Source organism: Thalassophryne amazonica, chromosome 10 (assembly GCF_902500255.1).
Source record: "Thalassophryne amazonica chromosome 10, fThaAma1.1, whole genome shotgun sequence".
Taxonomy (NCBI): domain Eukaryota; kingdom Metazoa; phylum Chordata; class Actinopteri; order Batrachoidiformes; family Batrachoididae; genus Thalassophryne; species Thalassophryne amazonica.
The window spans coordinates 115668714-115686567 of NC_047112.1; the positions used below are offsets into that span (position 1 = coordinate 115668714).

General features: G+C 45.2%; 1 protein-coding gene across 4 annotated transcripts in view; it reads left to right on the forward strand.

Annotated features, from left to right (window-relative positions):
- The window catches only part of lrrc40 (leucine rich repeat containing 40), a 216936-nt gene that overhangs the window by 19341 nt on the left and 179741 nt on the right, over positions 1-17854 (forward strand). For all 4 annotated transcript variants that reach the window (XM_034180743.1, XM_034180742.1, XM_034180741.1 and 1 more), the window contains exon 3: positions 14486-14559. In XM_034180743.1, the coding sequence (XP_034036634.1) occupies positions 14486-14559 (74 nt within the window). The remainder of the gene's footprint in view (positions 1-14485; positions 14560-17854) is intronic.

A 17854-nucleotide genomic window follows, 5' to 3' on the forward strand; every position in this document is an offset into this window, starting at 1 on the left:
ATGAGGATTTAACCCTGAAGGCCCCAGCACTGGTGGACACGGGCTCTGAGGGGAATCTGTTGGACTGCATATGGGCCAGGGAGATAGGGCTCCCTCTGGTGGCGCTTACCTCGCCTGTGCAGGTTCGAGCGCTAGATGGCTCCCTGCTCCCTCCGATCACACATAAGACACCACCTGTAACGCTGGTGGTGTCAGGAAACCACCGGGAGGTGATCGAGTTTTTTGTGACTCAGGCCACTTCCCGTGTGGTTTTAGGCTTTCCCTGGATGTTGAAGCACAATCCCCGGATTGATTGGCCGTCCGGGGTAGTGGTTCAGTGGAGCGAGACCTGCCATCGGGTGTGTCTAGGTTCCTCGGTTCCTCCCGGCTCCCAAGCTAAGGAGGAGGTCAGAGTCCCGCCCAATCTGGGGACGGTGCCGGTGGAGTACCACGACCTTGTCGACGTGTTCAGCAAGGATCTGGCGCTCACACTCCCCCCCCCCCCCCCACCGTCCGTATGATTGTGCCATCGATTTGGTTCCAGGCAGTGGGTTCCCGTCCAGTAGACTGTACAACCTCTCACGGCCTGAGCGCGAATCAATGGAGACCTACATCCAGGACTCGTTAGCTGCGGGGTTGATCCGAAATTCCACCTCCCCGATGGGCGCAGGTTTCTTTTTCGTGGGTAAAAAAGATGGCGGACTTCGTCCATGCATCGATTATAGGGGGCTGAACGAAATCACGGTTCGCAACCGATACCCGTTACCCCTGTTGGATTCGGTGTTCACGCCCCTGCATGGAGCCAAGATTTTTACCAAGCTTGATCTTAGAAACGCGTATCATCTGGTTCGGATCCGGAAGGGAGACGAGTGGAAGACGGCATTCAACACCCCCTTAGGTCACTTTGAGTACCTGGTCATGCCGTTCGGCCTCACAAACGCCCCCGCGACGTTCCAAGCCTTGGTTAACGACGTATTGCGGGACTTCCTGCACCGGTTCGTCTTCGTATATCTAGACGATATACTCATCTTTTCTCCGGATCCTGAGACTCATGTCCGGCATGTACGTCAGGTCCTGCAGCGGTTATTGGAGAACCGGCTGTTTGTTAAGGGCGAGAAGTGTGAGTTTCACTGCACCTCTTTGTCCTTCCTGGGGTTCATCATCTCCCCCAACTACGTCGCACCTGATCCGGCCAAGGTTGCAGCGGTGAGAGACTGGCCCCAACCCACAAGCCGTAGGAAGCTGCAACAGTTCCTCGGCTTTGCGAATTTCTACAGGAGGTTCATTAAGGGCTACAGTCAGGTTGTTAGCCCCCTGACAGCCCTGACCTCACCAAAAGTCCCCTTCACCTGGTCGGATCGTTGCGAGGCCGCGTTCAAGGAGTTGAAACGGCGCTTCTCGTCTGCACCCGTTCTGGTGCAGCCCGATCCTAGTCGCCAGTTAGTGGTTGAAGTGGACGCCTCGGACTCAGGGATAGGAGCTGTGCTGTCCCAGAGTGGGAAGACCGATAAGGTCCTTCATCCGTGTGCCTATTTTTCCCGCAGGTTGACCCCGGCTGAACGGAACTATGACGTCGGCAACCGAGAACTCCTTGCGGTGAAAGAGGCTCTTGAAGAGTGGAGACACCTGTTGGAGGGAACGTCCGTGCCATTCACGGTTTTCACTGACCACCGGAACCTGGAGTATATCAGGACCGCCAAACGGCTGAATCCCAGGCAAGCCCGCTGGTCACTGTTCTTCGGCCGTTTTGACTTCCGCATCACCTACCGGCCCGGGACCAAGAACCAGAAATCGGATGCCTTGTCCCGGGTACACGAAGACGAGGTCAAAGCGGAGTTGTCGGATCCACCGGAACCCATCATCCCGGAGTCCACTATCGTGGCCACCTTCACCTGGGACGTAGAGAGAACTGTCCGGGAGGCCCTGGCACGAAGCCCGGACCCCGGGACTGGACCAAAGAACAGACTTTACGTCCCACCAGAGGCAAGGGCTGCAGTCCTGGACTTCTGTCACGGCTCTAAACTCTCCTGTCATCCAGGGGTGCGAAGAACTGTGGCAGTTGTCCGGCAGCGCTTCTGGTGGGCGTCCCTGGAGGCCGACGTCCGGGACTATATCCAGGCCTGTACCACCTGCTCCGGGACTGCTACAGCCGCTGCCCGTGCCTCATCGCCCCTGGTCCCACATCGGCCTGGATTTTGTCACGGGCCTCCCGCCGTCCCAGGGAAACACCGTGATCCTCACGATAGTGGACCGAAGCTCCCAACGGCCCAGGAGACAGCGGACCTCCTGGTCCACCATGTCGTCCGCCTGCATGGGATACCATCAGACATCGTCTCCGATCGCGGTCCCCAGTTCTCCTCGCATGTCTGGAGGAGCTTTTGCCGGGAACTGGGGGCCACGGTCAGTCTGTCGTCCGGGTATCACCCCCAGACCAACGGGCAAGCAGAGCGGGCCAATCAAGAAATGGAGCAAACACTGCGTTGTGTGACAGCCGCGCACCCGGCGGCCTGGAGTACTCATCTGGCCTGGATCGAGTACGCCCACAACAGTCAAGTGTCATCAGCCACCGGCCTCTCCCCCTTTGAGGTGTGTTTGGGGTATCAGCCCCCATTGTTCCCGGTGGTTGAGGGAGAGGTCGGTGTGCCCTCGGTCCAGGCCCACCTGCGGAAGTGCCGTCGGGTGTGGCGTGCCGCCCGTTCTGCTTTGTTGAAGGCCCGGATGAGGGCGAAGACCCATGCAGACCGGCGGCGGACCCCGGCCCCTACGTATCGCCCCGGGCAGGAAGTGTGGTTGTCCACAAAGGACATCCCGCTACAAGTGGCCTCCCCAAAACTGCAGGACAGATACATAGGACCGTTTAAAATTCTCAAGGTCATCAATCCCGCCGCAGTGAGGCTTCGGCTTCCAGCCTCACTGCGGATCCATCCAGTATTTCATGTGTCAAAGCTCAAGCCCCATCACACCTTGCCCCTCTGTACACCCGGTCCGGCACCACCTCCTGCCCGGATCATCGATGGCGAGCCGGCTTGGACAGTGCGCCGGTTGTTGGACGTCCGACGGATGGGCCGGGGCTTTCAATATCTGGTGGACTGGGAGGGGTACGGTCCCGAAGAACGCTCCTGGGTGAAGAAGAGCTTCATCCTGGACCCGGCCCTCCTGGCCGACTTCTACCGCCGCCACCCGGACAAGCCCGGTCGGGCGCCAGGAGGCGCCCGTTGAGGGGGGGTCCAGTTGTGTGGGCCGCTGAAGAGGAGGTACTGCTGGCCCACCACCACCAGAGGGCGCCCTGCCTGGAGTGCGGGCTCCAGGCACCAGAGGGCGCCGCCGCCTCACGTGAGCAGCTACGGTGACAGCTGTCACCCATCACCTGAGACAGCTGACGGCAATCATCTGTGGGGTATATCAGCAGGACGGCACCTCCACCTCATTGCCGAGATATCGTTTCTACCAGAGAGGTAACGTATCGAAGCTACGGAGTGTATCTTTTTGGATTGTGCTAGTTTGTGGATTACTGTTCCAACGAGAGGTGGAGGTAACTTCCCTGCTGTTCGGAGTCCTGGGTGCAAACGCGCCCCCATCTAACTGTCCTTTGTTCCTCGTCAGCAGTACCAGGTCCGACACGCGGAGGCAGTGGCCACCTGGGAGTTCGGGACTTGGCGGCTCCAGTATTCCCGGGGTCCTGTGGCGGAGGAAGCCGTGTGGTTCCGGTCTTACCTTGGAGAGGCGTCTCCTATCTTCGAGCCTGCCCACACGACACTTTTATGAATTGACTGTTGTCCATTGCTGTGATTGGTTGTATTCGTTGTGCACATTCACAACAGTAAAGCTTTGTTATTTTGACTTACTCTATTGTCCGTTCATTTGCGCCCCCTGTTGTGGGTCCGTGTTCCTACACTTTCCCAACACTATCCTTGAATATACATCATGGCTTGCAGAGTAATGTGTATAATCTCTTTTTAGTGGGTTAAGGATTCTCCATATATCTATCATTTCCATTTCCTCTATTGATAACTTTAAATATTTCGTTAAATGTAATTTGTTTTTCCATGTACTTGTTGTATCTAATTTATGGTTTAAGATTATATTAGTCCCCCCCACAAATTAGTATTCCCTCTGCCTCTGCTGCTATTTCATTAAACAGTGATTTGAAAAATTGCTTATTGCTTTCAGGGGGGGCATAAACGTTTATTAATGTAATTACCTGATTTTCCAGCCTCCCTTTTACTATTATATATCGTCCCTCTTTCCCTTTTATCTCCTTATCTAAAATAAATTTTGTTGAATTGGATACAAGTATCGCCACACCCCTCTTACGGCCTGATGAATGAGAACTGTAAAATGTATTCCTAAATCCTAATTTTTTAATTTTCTCGTGTTCCTGATTATCTAGATGAGTTTCTTGGAGAAATGCAAATTGTATTTTTTCCTTCTTCAATTTTGTTATAATTTTTGCTCTCTTAATGGGAGTATTTAGACCATTCACATTCAGTGAAAGAATTCTTATATTGTTGTGCATATTAATTTGTTAATTTCTATAAAGAATACAGTCCCGGGCAAATAAAACAGAACAAAGAAGTTGTTGGAAGTTTATCTATATTTTCGCTAATCTTGGCTAATGCTATTTGCCAGTCCTCCCTGTGCTCTTGTGCTGCTTCTTGCGCCATGTTGTCCTCGTGTTCACCTTCGTCTTGAACGTCAGGCTCTTTCTCCATTACTTTGTTTCTTAGACGTCCTTTTCAAGTACCACTCTTTCTCATCACTATTGTGTCAGATTTTTATCGAGTTCTTTTAGATTTGTGAGGTTTTAGTTCACCGACTGCAGAGAGCTCTCACTACACAACCTTCTCCCCCGCCATATTTCCGTAAGTCCGTCCTGTTTGATATTTTCACAGACAGGACTTCAAGGTATAGTCAGGGAGTGAAGAATGTCCAATGTGGTGCCCTCAGAATTGCAACTTTTTTTTTTTTTTGCTGCTGATGTGATTCTGGTGGCTTCATCATACAGTCATTTCTGACACTAACTGGGCAGGGTTGAGGCCAGGTGTGAAGTAATTGGATTGAAGATCAGCACTTCCAAATCAGAAACCACGATCCTGTGTTGGATGAGGGTGGATTGTCCCATTGTGAGGGAAGAGTTAGTATTGGAGGAATTCAAGTATCTGGAAGTGTTTTTCATGAGTGGGGGTAAGATGGAGCATGATATTGACATTCTGAGAATGGTGAGCCAGAGGGGGAGACTCTCAATTTGACAGTTGAATTATGCTCCTAACAGGGATCATACGGGTGCTTGAAATCCTTGAAAATGCTTGAATTTTAGGGCCCCTTCACACATAACACGAAAGACGCAGAAACTGGAAGACAATCCGCGAACCAAAAATGAAATGGGGAACAATGAAACATTCCACCTGCTGTCAGGAGGAACACATGTTCAGACACACTCGTGTTCGCGTGCACAAACACAGTGCAAGCACGTGGAAAGTCACACACACACACAGCAACAGGGAAAAAACCCCCCACCACAATTCATAATACTTAATTCCTGTTATAAAGAGTGGATTTAGCCTCCGCCTAGATGGAAACCAGGAAGTAATGACATGACGTGGATTAATGTTCTCTCCTGCAGATTTTACATGAATTACCTGATGCGTTCGTCTCACGAAAAGCCGGCCGGATCCCGTGTCATGAAGAGCCGGCACTCGCGTCGTGAACACATCAGCAGTAATCTGCTGCAAATGTGAGATGTGTTTTAATTATTACAATGTGGGGAAATCCTGCAGTGTCACATGCCTCACGGGGGCATCCTGTGGGGTGATTTCCTACATGGCACGATATTCAGCAGTTTTGCGCTACACTGATGTGATGGTCAGCTGAAGCAATATGTGTTTTAATTTATTTCCACGTGAGGACAGGATGCCAACATCTGCGCTTCACCCTGTATTTATGTGACTTCATACCCTACAAGCCACTACAGGTGTTCCTGAGCTATGACTTGGGAGCACAGATATTTGAACAGCTGCAGGTCGCAGGGGGAAACACCCACCTCTGTCCGTGGACCTCGGCAGACCTCACAGAAAAAAATGTTCACTCTGTTGCTTTGTTCTGTGATTTTAATGTCATGTATGTATTATTATGTGTTTGCCCTGCATCTCGCTGATGTCTGTGTTGTAATCTAACACCTTGCATGTACGGTAGGGATGGGTATCGAGAACCGCTTCCTTTTGGGTATCGTTAAGAAATGACTCGATCCACCGACATCAATAAGCTTTGTGCTTAAAGTAGACCTGCATTGAAATAAATGTGGTCAGATCTCAGAAAGAAATAGCTGATATGTATTTATAAGACCCTTGTGAATGCAGTAAAGTAAATCTGCAAGCCCAAATTTGTAATTCAGCGGAGAAATCTTCATTTACAAATGACAAATGTTCAACTAAAATTTGGCGAAAATTCAGCAAAAACTGTTTGTACATCCCGGTCATTGCAGTGATGTCCGGCAGAAGATGGAGCACTCCCGCCTTCAGTCCGATCCCGCATTGAAATTGATTTTATCTGTTAGTAATGTTACTATTATACACATCCTGGTTTCAACATCCAAAAGTAAGCTGCAATGAATGTGAGATACAGCTCTGCATGCTCAGATCAGCGGGCAACATTCTTCCCAGACGCCTCGCTCTCTGCGTCCGACGCGCTTACTGAGTCTGCGTGCTCAGTAAACGCTGAAGCGGGCCACTCACTTCGCCCCCGTGTCTGCTGTGCAACCGGCACCACGTCCCTGTCTACTGCATGGGTTAAAGTTCTCCTTTTTTACCGCGACGGATTTCCTTTATTTGGAAAATGTAACCACACATACGTGTGCGCACGTGGTGTCATGCGTGTTTTGGGGCCGAAATATGATAGTCTCACTGTCAAAACAACATCCCATTCTGCGTTAATCAAAACGGGAGCAATGTCAGCGTGGACTGCGGAGGAAGGGACTGAGTGAATTTTCACTCCTCTCCGCTCTGTTTACTGCTTGCTATGAGCCACGGTCCTTCTCCTCTCTGTCTTTGTGGGAACATTGGCAGACACTCCCCAAGTAGAGTGAGGTGTGGCTTTGCTTTGAACCAATGAAGCAATGATCCGACTCTGCTTCGATGGTTTGTCGCTTTATCTTAATTTTCCTCCGCTAAAACCCTGAAGAGCATATGTGTGAGTAATATTTACCTTTTTTATATTAAACCAACCTGTTATGGTCTTCTAAAACAGTTGATAGATGTATTTTATAACTTAAAAACGGGACCGATGCTAACGCGTTAGCATGTCTGTGGCGTTTTCAATGATAAAGTTAGCATTAAGCTGTTCGCATCTCAGCAGTTTGTGTGCATGTTTTCTGTATAATAAATAATGGCTAAGTGTTTGTTGTTGTAAGAGTCAAATGTATTACGAATTATAATTTTATTTATATATTAATAATAATAATAATCAGCAGAATCAGAATCGCCTTTATTGTCATTGTAATTTCCATTACGAGATTTGAGTGCAATTCCAAAAAGGTGCTTTCCGTGGTGCGAGTAATTTTTAGCCAAATGAAAGATCGTGAAATTTAACGGTAAATTATTCAGCGTATATGCACAACTAATATAAACATAAGGTAAAATAAAATGTAATGTAAAACGAGAATTATATACAACTGGTTAAGTTTAATGACAATTTGTTTCGGTCAAACCACATCTAAGCTGTGTTTTTACACAAAAAAATAAAATGCAGTAAACTGCACATTTGTGTCTTTTTCATGAAAATAACTTATTAAAGATCACATATTACACTTTAGTCAGGCCTTTAAAATACTTTTGTGGACTCTTGCTGTAATACGTTGTCAGTGGTTGAGAGAGTTTCTGTAGGCATCTAAAAATGCTCATAATTGGATGAAACCTGATGGAAATCTCTCAGAATAAAACAAAACATTATTCAAGGTATGTTTTTGATGAGAATATAACTTTATTACAAGGCCAAACGTTGATGTTGCGTGATAAAGTCCTTTTAATAATAACTCACTTAAAGAAACAATGGCAAAACTCACATGTAAGTAAAAAAAAAAAAAGAAACCCAAAAAAAAACAAACAACCAAAGAAAATGCTTAATCGATTACTAAAATAATCGTTAGTTGCAGCCCCAGTTTGTTTTAGGAGTGAGAGCATTTTACAGATTAAATGGGAATAAGCCAGTTTTGAGTTTCTCAGTGCGCATGTGTTTTCAAAACTGGTGACAGTGTTACTTTGTGCACAGCAGAACAATGTTGTCAGTTGCTTTAGGCCCTAATTTTGTATTTTATTGACTGTACAGCGACACAGCATCCATTTGGTGCATTTACCGGAATAGAACTGATCAAAATACTACAGAAGATAAAGAACTTGACAGTTTGAAGTGCGTTTTCTTTGTTTCAGAAGACTTTATACCCATTAAAATTCACCAGAATATACAAAACTTGACTTGCTCTTTTAAAAAAAATTCTGGGGGAGCACCCCCAGACCCCCATAATCAATAGTGTGTTTTTACTTCACAGATTTAAGTGACTTTTCTTTGTTTCAGTGGGCTTCATACACATTAAAATTCACCAGAATATACAAAATTTGACTTGCTCCTTTAAAAAAATTCTGGTTTTTACTGCACAGATTGAAGTGAATTTTCTTTGTTTCAGTGGGCTTCATACTCATTAAAATTCACCAGAATATACAAAATTTGACTTGCTTTTTAAAAAAAAAATTCTGTGGGAGATCCCCCAGACCCCCCATAATCAATACTGTGTTTTTACTTAACAGTTTGAAGTGAGTTTTCTTTGTTTCAGAGGGCTTCATACCCATTAAAATTCACCAGAATATACAAAATTTAACTTGCTCTTTTAAAAAAAAATTATGGGGGAGAACCCCCAGACCCCCCCCCCCATAATCAATACTGTGTTTTTACTTCACAGATTGAAGTGAGTTTTATTTGATTCAGAGGGCTTCATACCCATTAAAATTCACCAGAATACACAAAATTTGACTTGGTCTTTAAAAAAAAAATGTTCTGGGGGAGCACCCCCAGACCCCCCAGAATCAAGACTACACCCCACCCCCACCACCCTTTTATGTACCTTTATGTTCAGGTTTTGCATTCTTTTATGCTTTGTCTGTCTCTCTCCTTAGAGGCTATTTAGAATAGATTTGTATGCTGTATAATGTGTTTATTGTATTTGAGGAAAAACAGTGTGTGCTCCCACTACGCCACATTTGAGGGAATTGCTGGCATTGATTTTTGCCAGGAAAAAATTTGTCAGATGAAAATTTATTGCTTTAACCCATGGGCTACTGAATGGAGGTGCAGCCAACTTGGGAAAAGTCCAGAGAACACGCTCGCTGTTTTGATGCGGAGCGGCTGGTGACACCTGTTGCTGCAAGGACAGACTTTCCGCAGCGCCGCACGTCTCAGTAATCAGAGCTGCAGAGCTCCGTGGCCACTGAGAGAGGTTTATATCTTTTTAATGACTTGGATTCTTTGCGGATCCCGCCTCCGTACCCCGCGACGGTAACACCGGAGGTGAAAGACAGATTTTCAATGCGACACCACTCAAACCAACAGGCGTATGAAAAAGACCTCCAAAATAATTTTCAAGCACAAATAACAGAAATGTGTACTCACCAAACGTGCTGCAAGACAATATGAAGTTTTAAAAAAAGTAGATCCTTCCGTATAAGACAATAAAAAGGTGCAGATGCAAACTGACGTAAATCCACAAATTACAGTTGGCGCACGCAATGCATGCTGGGATAGGGTCTTCTCCCTGACGTCTCGGCAGTGTCCCGGATGTGATGACAGTTTTGCGGAGGGCTAACTTATAGCTTTAAATTTGTCATTTTTAAATGAAGATTTCTCAGTTGAATGACAGATCTGGGCTTGCAGATTTACTTTACTACATTCAGAAGGATCTTATGTGTAAATATGTCATTTTTTGGTCCAAAGATCTGACTGCATTTATTTCAGTGCAGGTCTACTTTAACGATTCTGTTATCAGTCCTTCAGAGTGGCCGTTATTTTGGGGGGTGTTTGTTTATTATTTACCTTTTTTATGTTAAACCAACCTGTTATGGTCTTCTGAAACAGTTGATAGATGTATTTTATAACTTAAAAACGGGAGCGACACTAACGCGTTAGCATGTCTATGGCATTTTCAATGTTAAAAGTTAGCATTAAGCAATTGCAGCCATCATCACGTTCAGGTGCATTTGTTTTCAAATTGTAATATTTCTTAAATTTATTTTTGTTTATATATTAATAATTTAATGATTATTATATACAATTTTAGAGAAAGAGACAAAAAGAACCTGAACACAACAGAAAATATAAAAGCAACTAACAATGAACATAAATAAATACATACAGAAATAAGTGTTTCCTGTGAACACCTAGTGACTCTTACACCTCCACTCATTTCATCCCTGTCTTATTTAAGTTTAATGACAGTTTGTTTCGGTCAAACCATATCTTCAATGTGTTACTTTCTTCAGTGATTTCCTCCAGAACTATCTGCCAAACTAGAAAACTGCTGCATCCTAGTAAGAGCAGAATACTACTGGAATGAATTTGAATAAGGAAAGTTTTTTTTTTTTTTCTCACTAAATGGATGCTGCACTCACTGTAGTTTATCGTCTGGAATAGTCCCAGATTGCATTTCAGAGCTTCTAGAATTTAAGCATTGTCGTGCGGGTGGTGTTGGGGGGGTAATTTTGGGTTTCAGCTTTTTTTTTGTTTTTCACCACTTTTATCCCTGAATGTGTCAATCATGAGTCACTTTTGTGCAGATTAAAGTTAGTAACTGGGACTCCTGTCTTGTTGCGAGAAAGAAACGAGAATCGTACTCCGTTCTATTCACACAGCTCCAAATGCTGCGCGGCTCTCTGACGAGTCAAGTTAGAACGATAGAGTCCAGTCGGAATTAATAACTTCAAAGCGAAACACTGTTTTGTTTATTTTTATTTATGTCCAGAGATCAAGGATACAGTGACTAATTTCATATTTATTTACTTTAAAGTGGAGATGACACTTCAAAAATTAGGGAAAAACTGATTATAAATAGCAAAATATACATACAGTATAGTAAGTTGAAAGTGGTTTTAATTATTATCACTGAGAAATAAAGTTTGTACAGTTTCTCAAAAGTGTGTTTCTTGGAAAGCGTGCTGGCAGCGTTCCATCAGCGGTCACGTGATGCCGTGACGTCACACCGTGTAGAGTCCCGTCTTTGTCTGTTAGATTGACAACAGGAACGCATGGACAGTGACGAGATCAAGAATTTTTCTGACTCCTCTTCAAGTGTGGATTATTTCTGACTCGGATCCTGAGGATGTCGCAGCAGTGATTAGATCCTACAGATTGGAGCCGTATTTTTCGGACGAACATTCAAACCAGGAGCATTCTGGCAGCGAAAATAATGCTGACAGTGTTTATGGTGGAGCCGAAGCAGAAGCAAGAGACGTGCCAATTCCGATGGATTTTGAAAGGCTGCAGAATATGGAATGGTAAGGGAGGCTTTGATTTTTGTTGCTGCTGTTTATAACACTCTAATTACTGTATAGCATTTTCGATTTGAGCGTCTGTTTACCGCCTTTGTTATTGTTCCGGAGCCGTGATAGTGTAGCTATTGCGGACCACCGTCATTACCTTCGGGTTTTTGTCGTTCTCGAGTGCCTGGCATTGCATTCATCTGTGTTTAGTTACGTTATTTTCATGAAAGAATAGGAAATAAATGGCGAAAGTTTCGAAAAAGATCGCCGAAAACAACAGTAAACGTGCCGGCGCCGTGTTTACTACGTAAGTTCCTTGACCATTTCAAGATTATTGTGAACATATTTGGGGTTGACATTTTATGTGTTCCTGTGAGCGGTGAGAACATGGAGACGGTAGAGGAAAGTGTCTGCTGTCGGGAGGAAATGCGTGTGTGCGAGCGGCAGCCGGACATTTCGTGCATCACACAACACCGTGGCTTTCGATCAGTCAGCCTGGATTTGAAAAGGCTAAAACCTTTCGCCCTTGTGTTTGTGCAATATGCTGCGACACACTGGTCAGGCATATAGACAAACAAGTCCCTGAGAGCTGTATTTAATCAAAGTTTCTGCCGCTAAGCAAAGTGTAAACAACGGCTGCCAGGCGCGCAAGCCGGTCCGGTCTACACGTAGTGACGTATTTTAGGCTTCGTGCTCAGCGGGAAGCTGATCACGGGGCGTGCACATTTTTCAGTGGCGGGACGTTCAAATGTTATATATAACGGGAGAACCGCGTACACTTTCCTAAAACGTTAAGGTTGACCAAATTAAATAACCTTTGTTACATGTAATAAGACTATGTTGTCTTTAAGTGTCATATCCACTTTAAGACTCAGTGAAATACATAGAAAAACTGTAAAGCCTACTTTTAGTACAAAATTCACAAGAGGTATCGATAAGGGAATCGATTAGGAATTGGATCGATAAGCAGAATCGATAATGGCATCGATAGATAAAATCTTATCAATACCCATCCTGTACAGTCACGTCCAGCTGTCAGTCAGTCGGCAGTCAGCTGACAGGCGCTGTGTGTCCACAGCGAAGCGAGATACACAAGAATGAGTTCACGCCTTCACCCTTATTTGTTTGATTTAATTTTCACTCTTTTTGTCTGTCATATAAACTGCAATTTACGTGGTAGAAGTGACATCAGTGGGCCGAGTGGCTTCACACCGTGCCGCGCGCTCAGACGCCGGCCGGTCCTCATGAGAGCATGAGTGCCCACACACGTAGCGACTGGACTCCGGGTCACCGGACTCCAGTCCATTCAGCTCTGCTGAAGCAGGTGACCACCATGCGGCACTGCCGCGACGTGCGAAGCCTCTGCTCCTCTTTCCATGACAAAAACTCCTGTAACAGTGGAATGTGCCGTTCATTTCCAAACTGGACGCTGTGTTTTATCCGGGACGTCATCTGACTAGCACAGGAATTGTGAAAAGACGTGGACATCAGCACTTTTTTGGCACATTGAGACAGACGTGCGGAGGAATTCCGCGCGTCGCGGCAGTGCCGCATGGCACAAAGCAACGCCGTGATGAAGCCTCAGGGGACATGTTCTGGCATGTCCAGGCACATCCACAATTTCTCGGATAATCACTCGATAGAAAAACCACCGACAGCTGTCTGAACGCCATCTCAAAGCCGTCCTGTGAGACCAAAACGGAGGTGGTTTTGTCTCGCTCCAGTAGCGAATCCATCGTGATGCGCGAAGCCTCCGCTCGGCTTTCCATGACAAAATCTCTTGTTAAAAGTGAAATCTGCTGGAAAATGGTTGATGTCCAGCTCTTGTGATAACCAGAGAAATGGCACATGATGGTCACGGCTCCAGACAGCCATCCGTTTAGAAATGAAATGGTCGTTCAGCCTGTCGATGGTGGCTTCGGAGCGTGGTGCGCCCCACAGCCGCTGGGGGCTGTCCTTAAAGCGACAGTAACACTCCTTATTCTCTACCAAGCCTGTAACATTTTCACGGAAAGCCAGATAAATTTTTCTAATGGTTTCCAGCTGCCAGTCTCGAACAGTTTCTGAAAAAATTCTGATGGGGGAAAAAAAGCCCAAATCATTCCGCCATTTCCTGGCAATGAAAATCCGACGAGGGGGCTGGACCACTCCTCACTCAAAGCCTGCTCACAGGCGAATGACGCAACCGACAGGTGTGGAAAAACTCACGCATGCGCACGAGGGTTCAAGCTTGTCTGACGCAATCATGTGATTCAAATCCATATGGTTTTTGAAAAAAATAAGGTCAGATACTTTTCTAATAAACCTCGTACATGATTTTTTTTTTTTTTTTTAATTATTAAAAAAAAATTGCTGTCATTATTGTAATTATGGGGTGTTGTGAGTAGAATTGTGAGGGTAAAAATTAATTTACTCCATCTTGGAATAAGGTTGTAACATAACAAAATATGGAAAAAGTGAAGCACTGTGAATACTTCCCGGATGCTCTGTATATGATTCTTTCAGTGTAGAAGGTGCAAAACTTCTCTCACGTTAGATTCTTCCTTCAGGTATCAGGGTTTACACTCAGGAACAGGGTGAGTATCCAAGAAGGACTCTGAGTTGAGCCACTGCTTCTTTTCATTCAAAGGATGCAGCTGATGTAGTTTGGGCATCTGTTGAGGATGCCCCGTGGTCTCCGTAAGGAGGTCTTCCAGGTATATCCAACTGGGAGAAGGCACTGGGGACGACCCAAGACATGCTGGAGGGATTACGTCTCCCAGATGGCTTGAAAATGCATCAGAGTCCCCCTGGAAGAGTTCGAGGGCTTGGGTGAGGATGGGGAAATGTGGGATGACCTGCTTGGTCTACTGCCACTGCGGCCTGGACCTGGCTAAGAAGCAGAAAATTAATGAATGATTGAAAGTATGATATTGCTGCTTTGACATCGGATATTAATAAAAACTGAATGTTTTCAAGCTCGTTGAGATCAGCTTGTTCTCCTCTGGCAGCTCCATGACAATCGCCTGAATAGTCTCCCCAGTGCTTTGGGTGACCTGGGGGAACTGCAGCAGCTGAGACTGAGGTAGGTACACACACTTCAATCTTACAAGTGAGGCAAATAAGTATTTGATCCACAGTTGATTTTGTAAGTTTTCCCACCTACGACTGGAGAGGTCTGTCATTTTTATCGTAGGTACTCTACAGCTGTGAGAGAATCGATTTTTATATATATATATATATATATATATATATATATATATATATATATATATATATATATATATATATATATATATATAATCAGAAAATCTGATTGATTTTAGATAATTAATTAGCATTTTATTGCATAAAATAAGTATTTGACCCCCAGAGCTTAACAATTGGTACAGAAACATTTGTCTGCCATTACAGAGGTCAGATGTTTCTGGTAGTTCTTGGCCAGGTTTGCACACTGCAGCAGGGATTTTTGGTCCACCCACCATACAGATCATCTCCAGATCTTTCAGGTTTTGAGTTTCACCTCTCCCCAGAGATATTCTATTGAGTTCAGGTCTGGAGACTGGCCAGGCCACTCCAGGACCTTGAAATGCTTCTTACGGAGCCCCTCCTTAGTTGCCCTGGCTGTGTGTTTCAGGTCATTGTCATGCTGGAAGACCCAGCCACGACCCATCTTTAATGGTCTTACTGAGGGAAGGAGGTTGTTCGCCAAAATCTCACGATAAATGGCCCCATCCATCCTCCTTTCAGTATGGTGCAGTCGTCCTGTCCCCTTTGCAGAAAAGCATCCCAAAAAATGTTGTTTCCACCCTCATGCTTCATGGGTGGGACGTGTTCTTGGGGTTGTTCTTATCCTCCAAACACGGCAAACTCTATTTTGGTCTTGTCTGACCACATGACCTTCTCCCATGCCTCCTCTGGATCATCCAGATGGTCACTGATGAACTTCCAATGGGCCTGGACTTGTGCTGGCTTCAGCAGGGGGACCTTGGTGCCCTGCAGGAATTTAAATCATGATGCCACTGCTTGAGCTGCTGCCCCTGCAACCAGACCTAGCGGAGGAAAATGGATGGATGGATAGATGGGCGTAGTGTGTTACTAATGTAATTTTGACTGTGGTCCCAGCTTTCTTAAGGTCATTGACCAGGTCCTCCTGTGTCGTTCTGGGCTTTCTCAGAATCATACTTAGCCCACGAAAAGAGATCTTGCTTGGTGCCCCAGACCGAGTAAGATTGACAGTCATCTTGTGTTTCTTCCCATTTCTAATATTTACACCAACGGTTGTTGTCAAGCTCACCAAGCAGTTGGTATGTGCGCATCACAAAACGTTGCACCAGTGGGCAGGCGCGCATGATGCTGGTGTGATGGTTTGTGCACGCAGGAGCACAGTGCCACCGACTGCACAATGTGGCTACACATCATGCAGCTGGTGGAAAAAAAGAAAGAAATTAGGCCTGTAAACATTAACGCGTTAACGCCTGTGATTAATCTGGAAATCTTAAAGCGTTAAAAAAAATACCGCAATTTAATAATGACTAAGTTTGACCACAACGTCCTCCATAGTCATCCTGCGTGGATGTTTACGTTCCTGGGGTGAAAGGTGGGGCAAATGCAGCCTGCAAAGATGAGCGAGGAAAAAGACGCGTGTCTGCTTCACGGGAAATTTCATTTTAAAAAGCTGCCTAATAGAAGTATGGATAAAATGAAATGATCTATAATGAGGTAAGTTAAGATTTTAATATAATTAAAAGCAGCAGAAGCTGAAATAGACATATTGCTGTAATAACTCTTTGTTATAAATCTTTGTCTCCATGATTCCATGATTTGAATGAAGCATGATAGGGGTTGGAAGTAGAAAATAATTTTCTTAATATTGGTTCCTGCAGTGCAATGGGGGTGCGAGCTGGACCACTGTGCTGGGGGGTGGAAATTAACATTCTGACCACATTTACGCAAGTCTCTGATCTTCACATTTTTGGCTAAAATGCCCTTCGAGCTGATTTAATTTAAAAACAGTCATGAGAATTGATATGATTTATTATCATATACCTATAAATGATACACCAACGTGATTGGATAAAACACTAAAGAATCGCGGATGGGTAATATTTTTCATACCACCCGAGTATAATCAGCCAATCAGGTGTCACGTACAATTCTTTCCGTCTCGCTTAGAAAACAGCGCTTGGAACTTGAGGTGGATGGATGATGAAAGAAGTAAAACACCTTTGCAATTTATGCGGATATTTTGATGAATTTCTTCATTTACAGCAGCTTCATTAAACAAATGTACTCAAATGATTATTAGCACGACGGCGAGCTTACAGGCTAACCTCCGCTAACACTAGAGGACAATCGGCAGTTATGGCTTCTGAAACAAAGGAGAAAAAAAAGAAACAGCACCATTCATCTGAAGCATTAGCGGACGTAAAATATTCTGTCTGTTAAGAGCTTCATCTCTTGTTCCACGTGTGTATTTCTCACCGGTGTCACGTACTCGTACGTCCACTAATGCTTCAGCTGAACGGTGCTGTTTCTTTTTTTTCTCCCTTGTTTCAGATGCCATAACTGGCAACTTTCCTCTAGTGTTAGCGGAGGTTAGCCTGTAAGCTCGCCGTCGTGCTGATAATCATTCAAGTACGTTTGTCTAAAGAACCTGCTGTAAATGAAGAAATCATCAAAAATTAATCAAAATAGCAACGTAAATTGGGGGCCACTCACACCGCCCCCCTGTCTGCTGTGCCGAGCTGCATGCAGCAACAGGTCCAGAGACTACACTCGCTGTTTTGATACCCAGCGCTGGTGCATGGTCTCGGTAACCACAGCCGCAGAGCTCCGTGGCCATGACTTGGATTCTTTGCGGGTTCCGCATCCGTTCCCCCGGAGGCAGTGAGCGAAGGGAGAGCACGCGCATTGTGTTCTGCATGCATTTATCATTTATAGGTATACGATAAAATCGTTATCAAGTTGTTTTACCAATAAATATGGCTTTATACACCCTGAAGAAAACCATACACCCATTCAGACTCTGTGCACTATGGAGCCAGAAGTCTCTGACAAAACCGGTGAATTGTCACCACAAGAGAAAGCCAAGACAAGAATTGCACTGTTGTAAGAAGTATAAAGATTGACTACGTCGCGATGATCCAGAGTATAAAGAAAGAGAACGAAAAAGAATAGCAGAATATCGAGCTGCAAAGAAGCAAAATGTAACAGAAGAGGAAAAGCAAGAGGCTAGAAAAAGAGAGAGAGAGAAAGAGGGAGTATCGCAGGAAAAAGAAGGCTATGCAGCAGACTCCTGCTGACATGCCTGAAACACCTAAAGGTGAAGATGTACGTAAGCCGTCCCTGAGACGCCGGTTCCTTGGGAAAGCCTTATC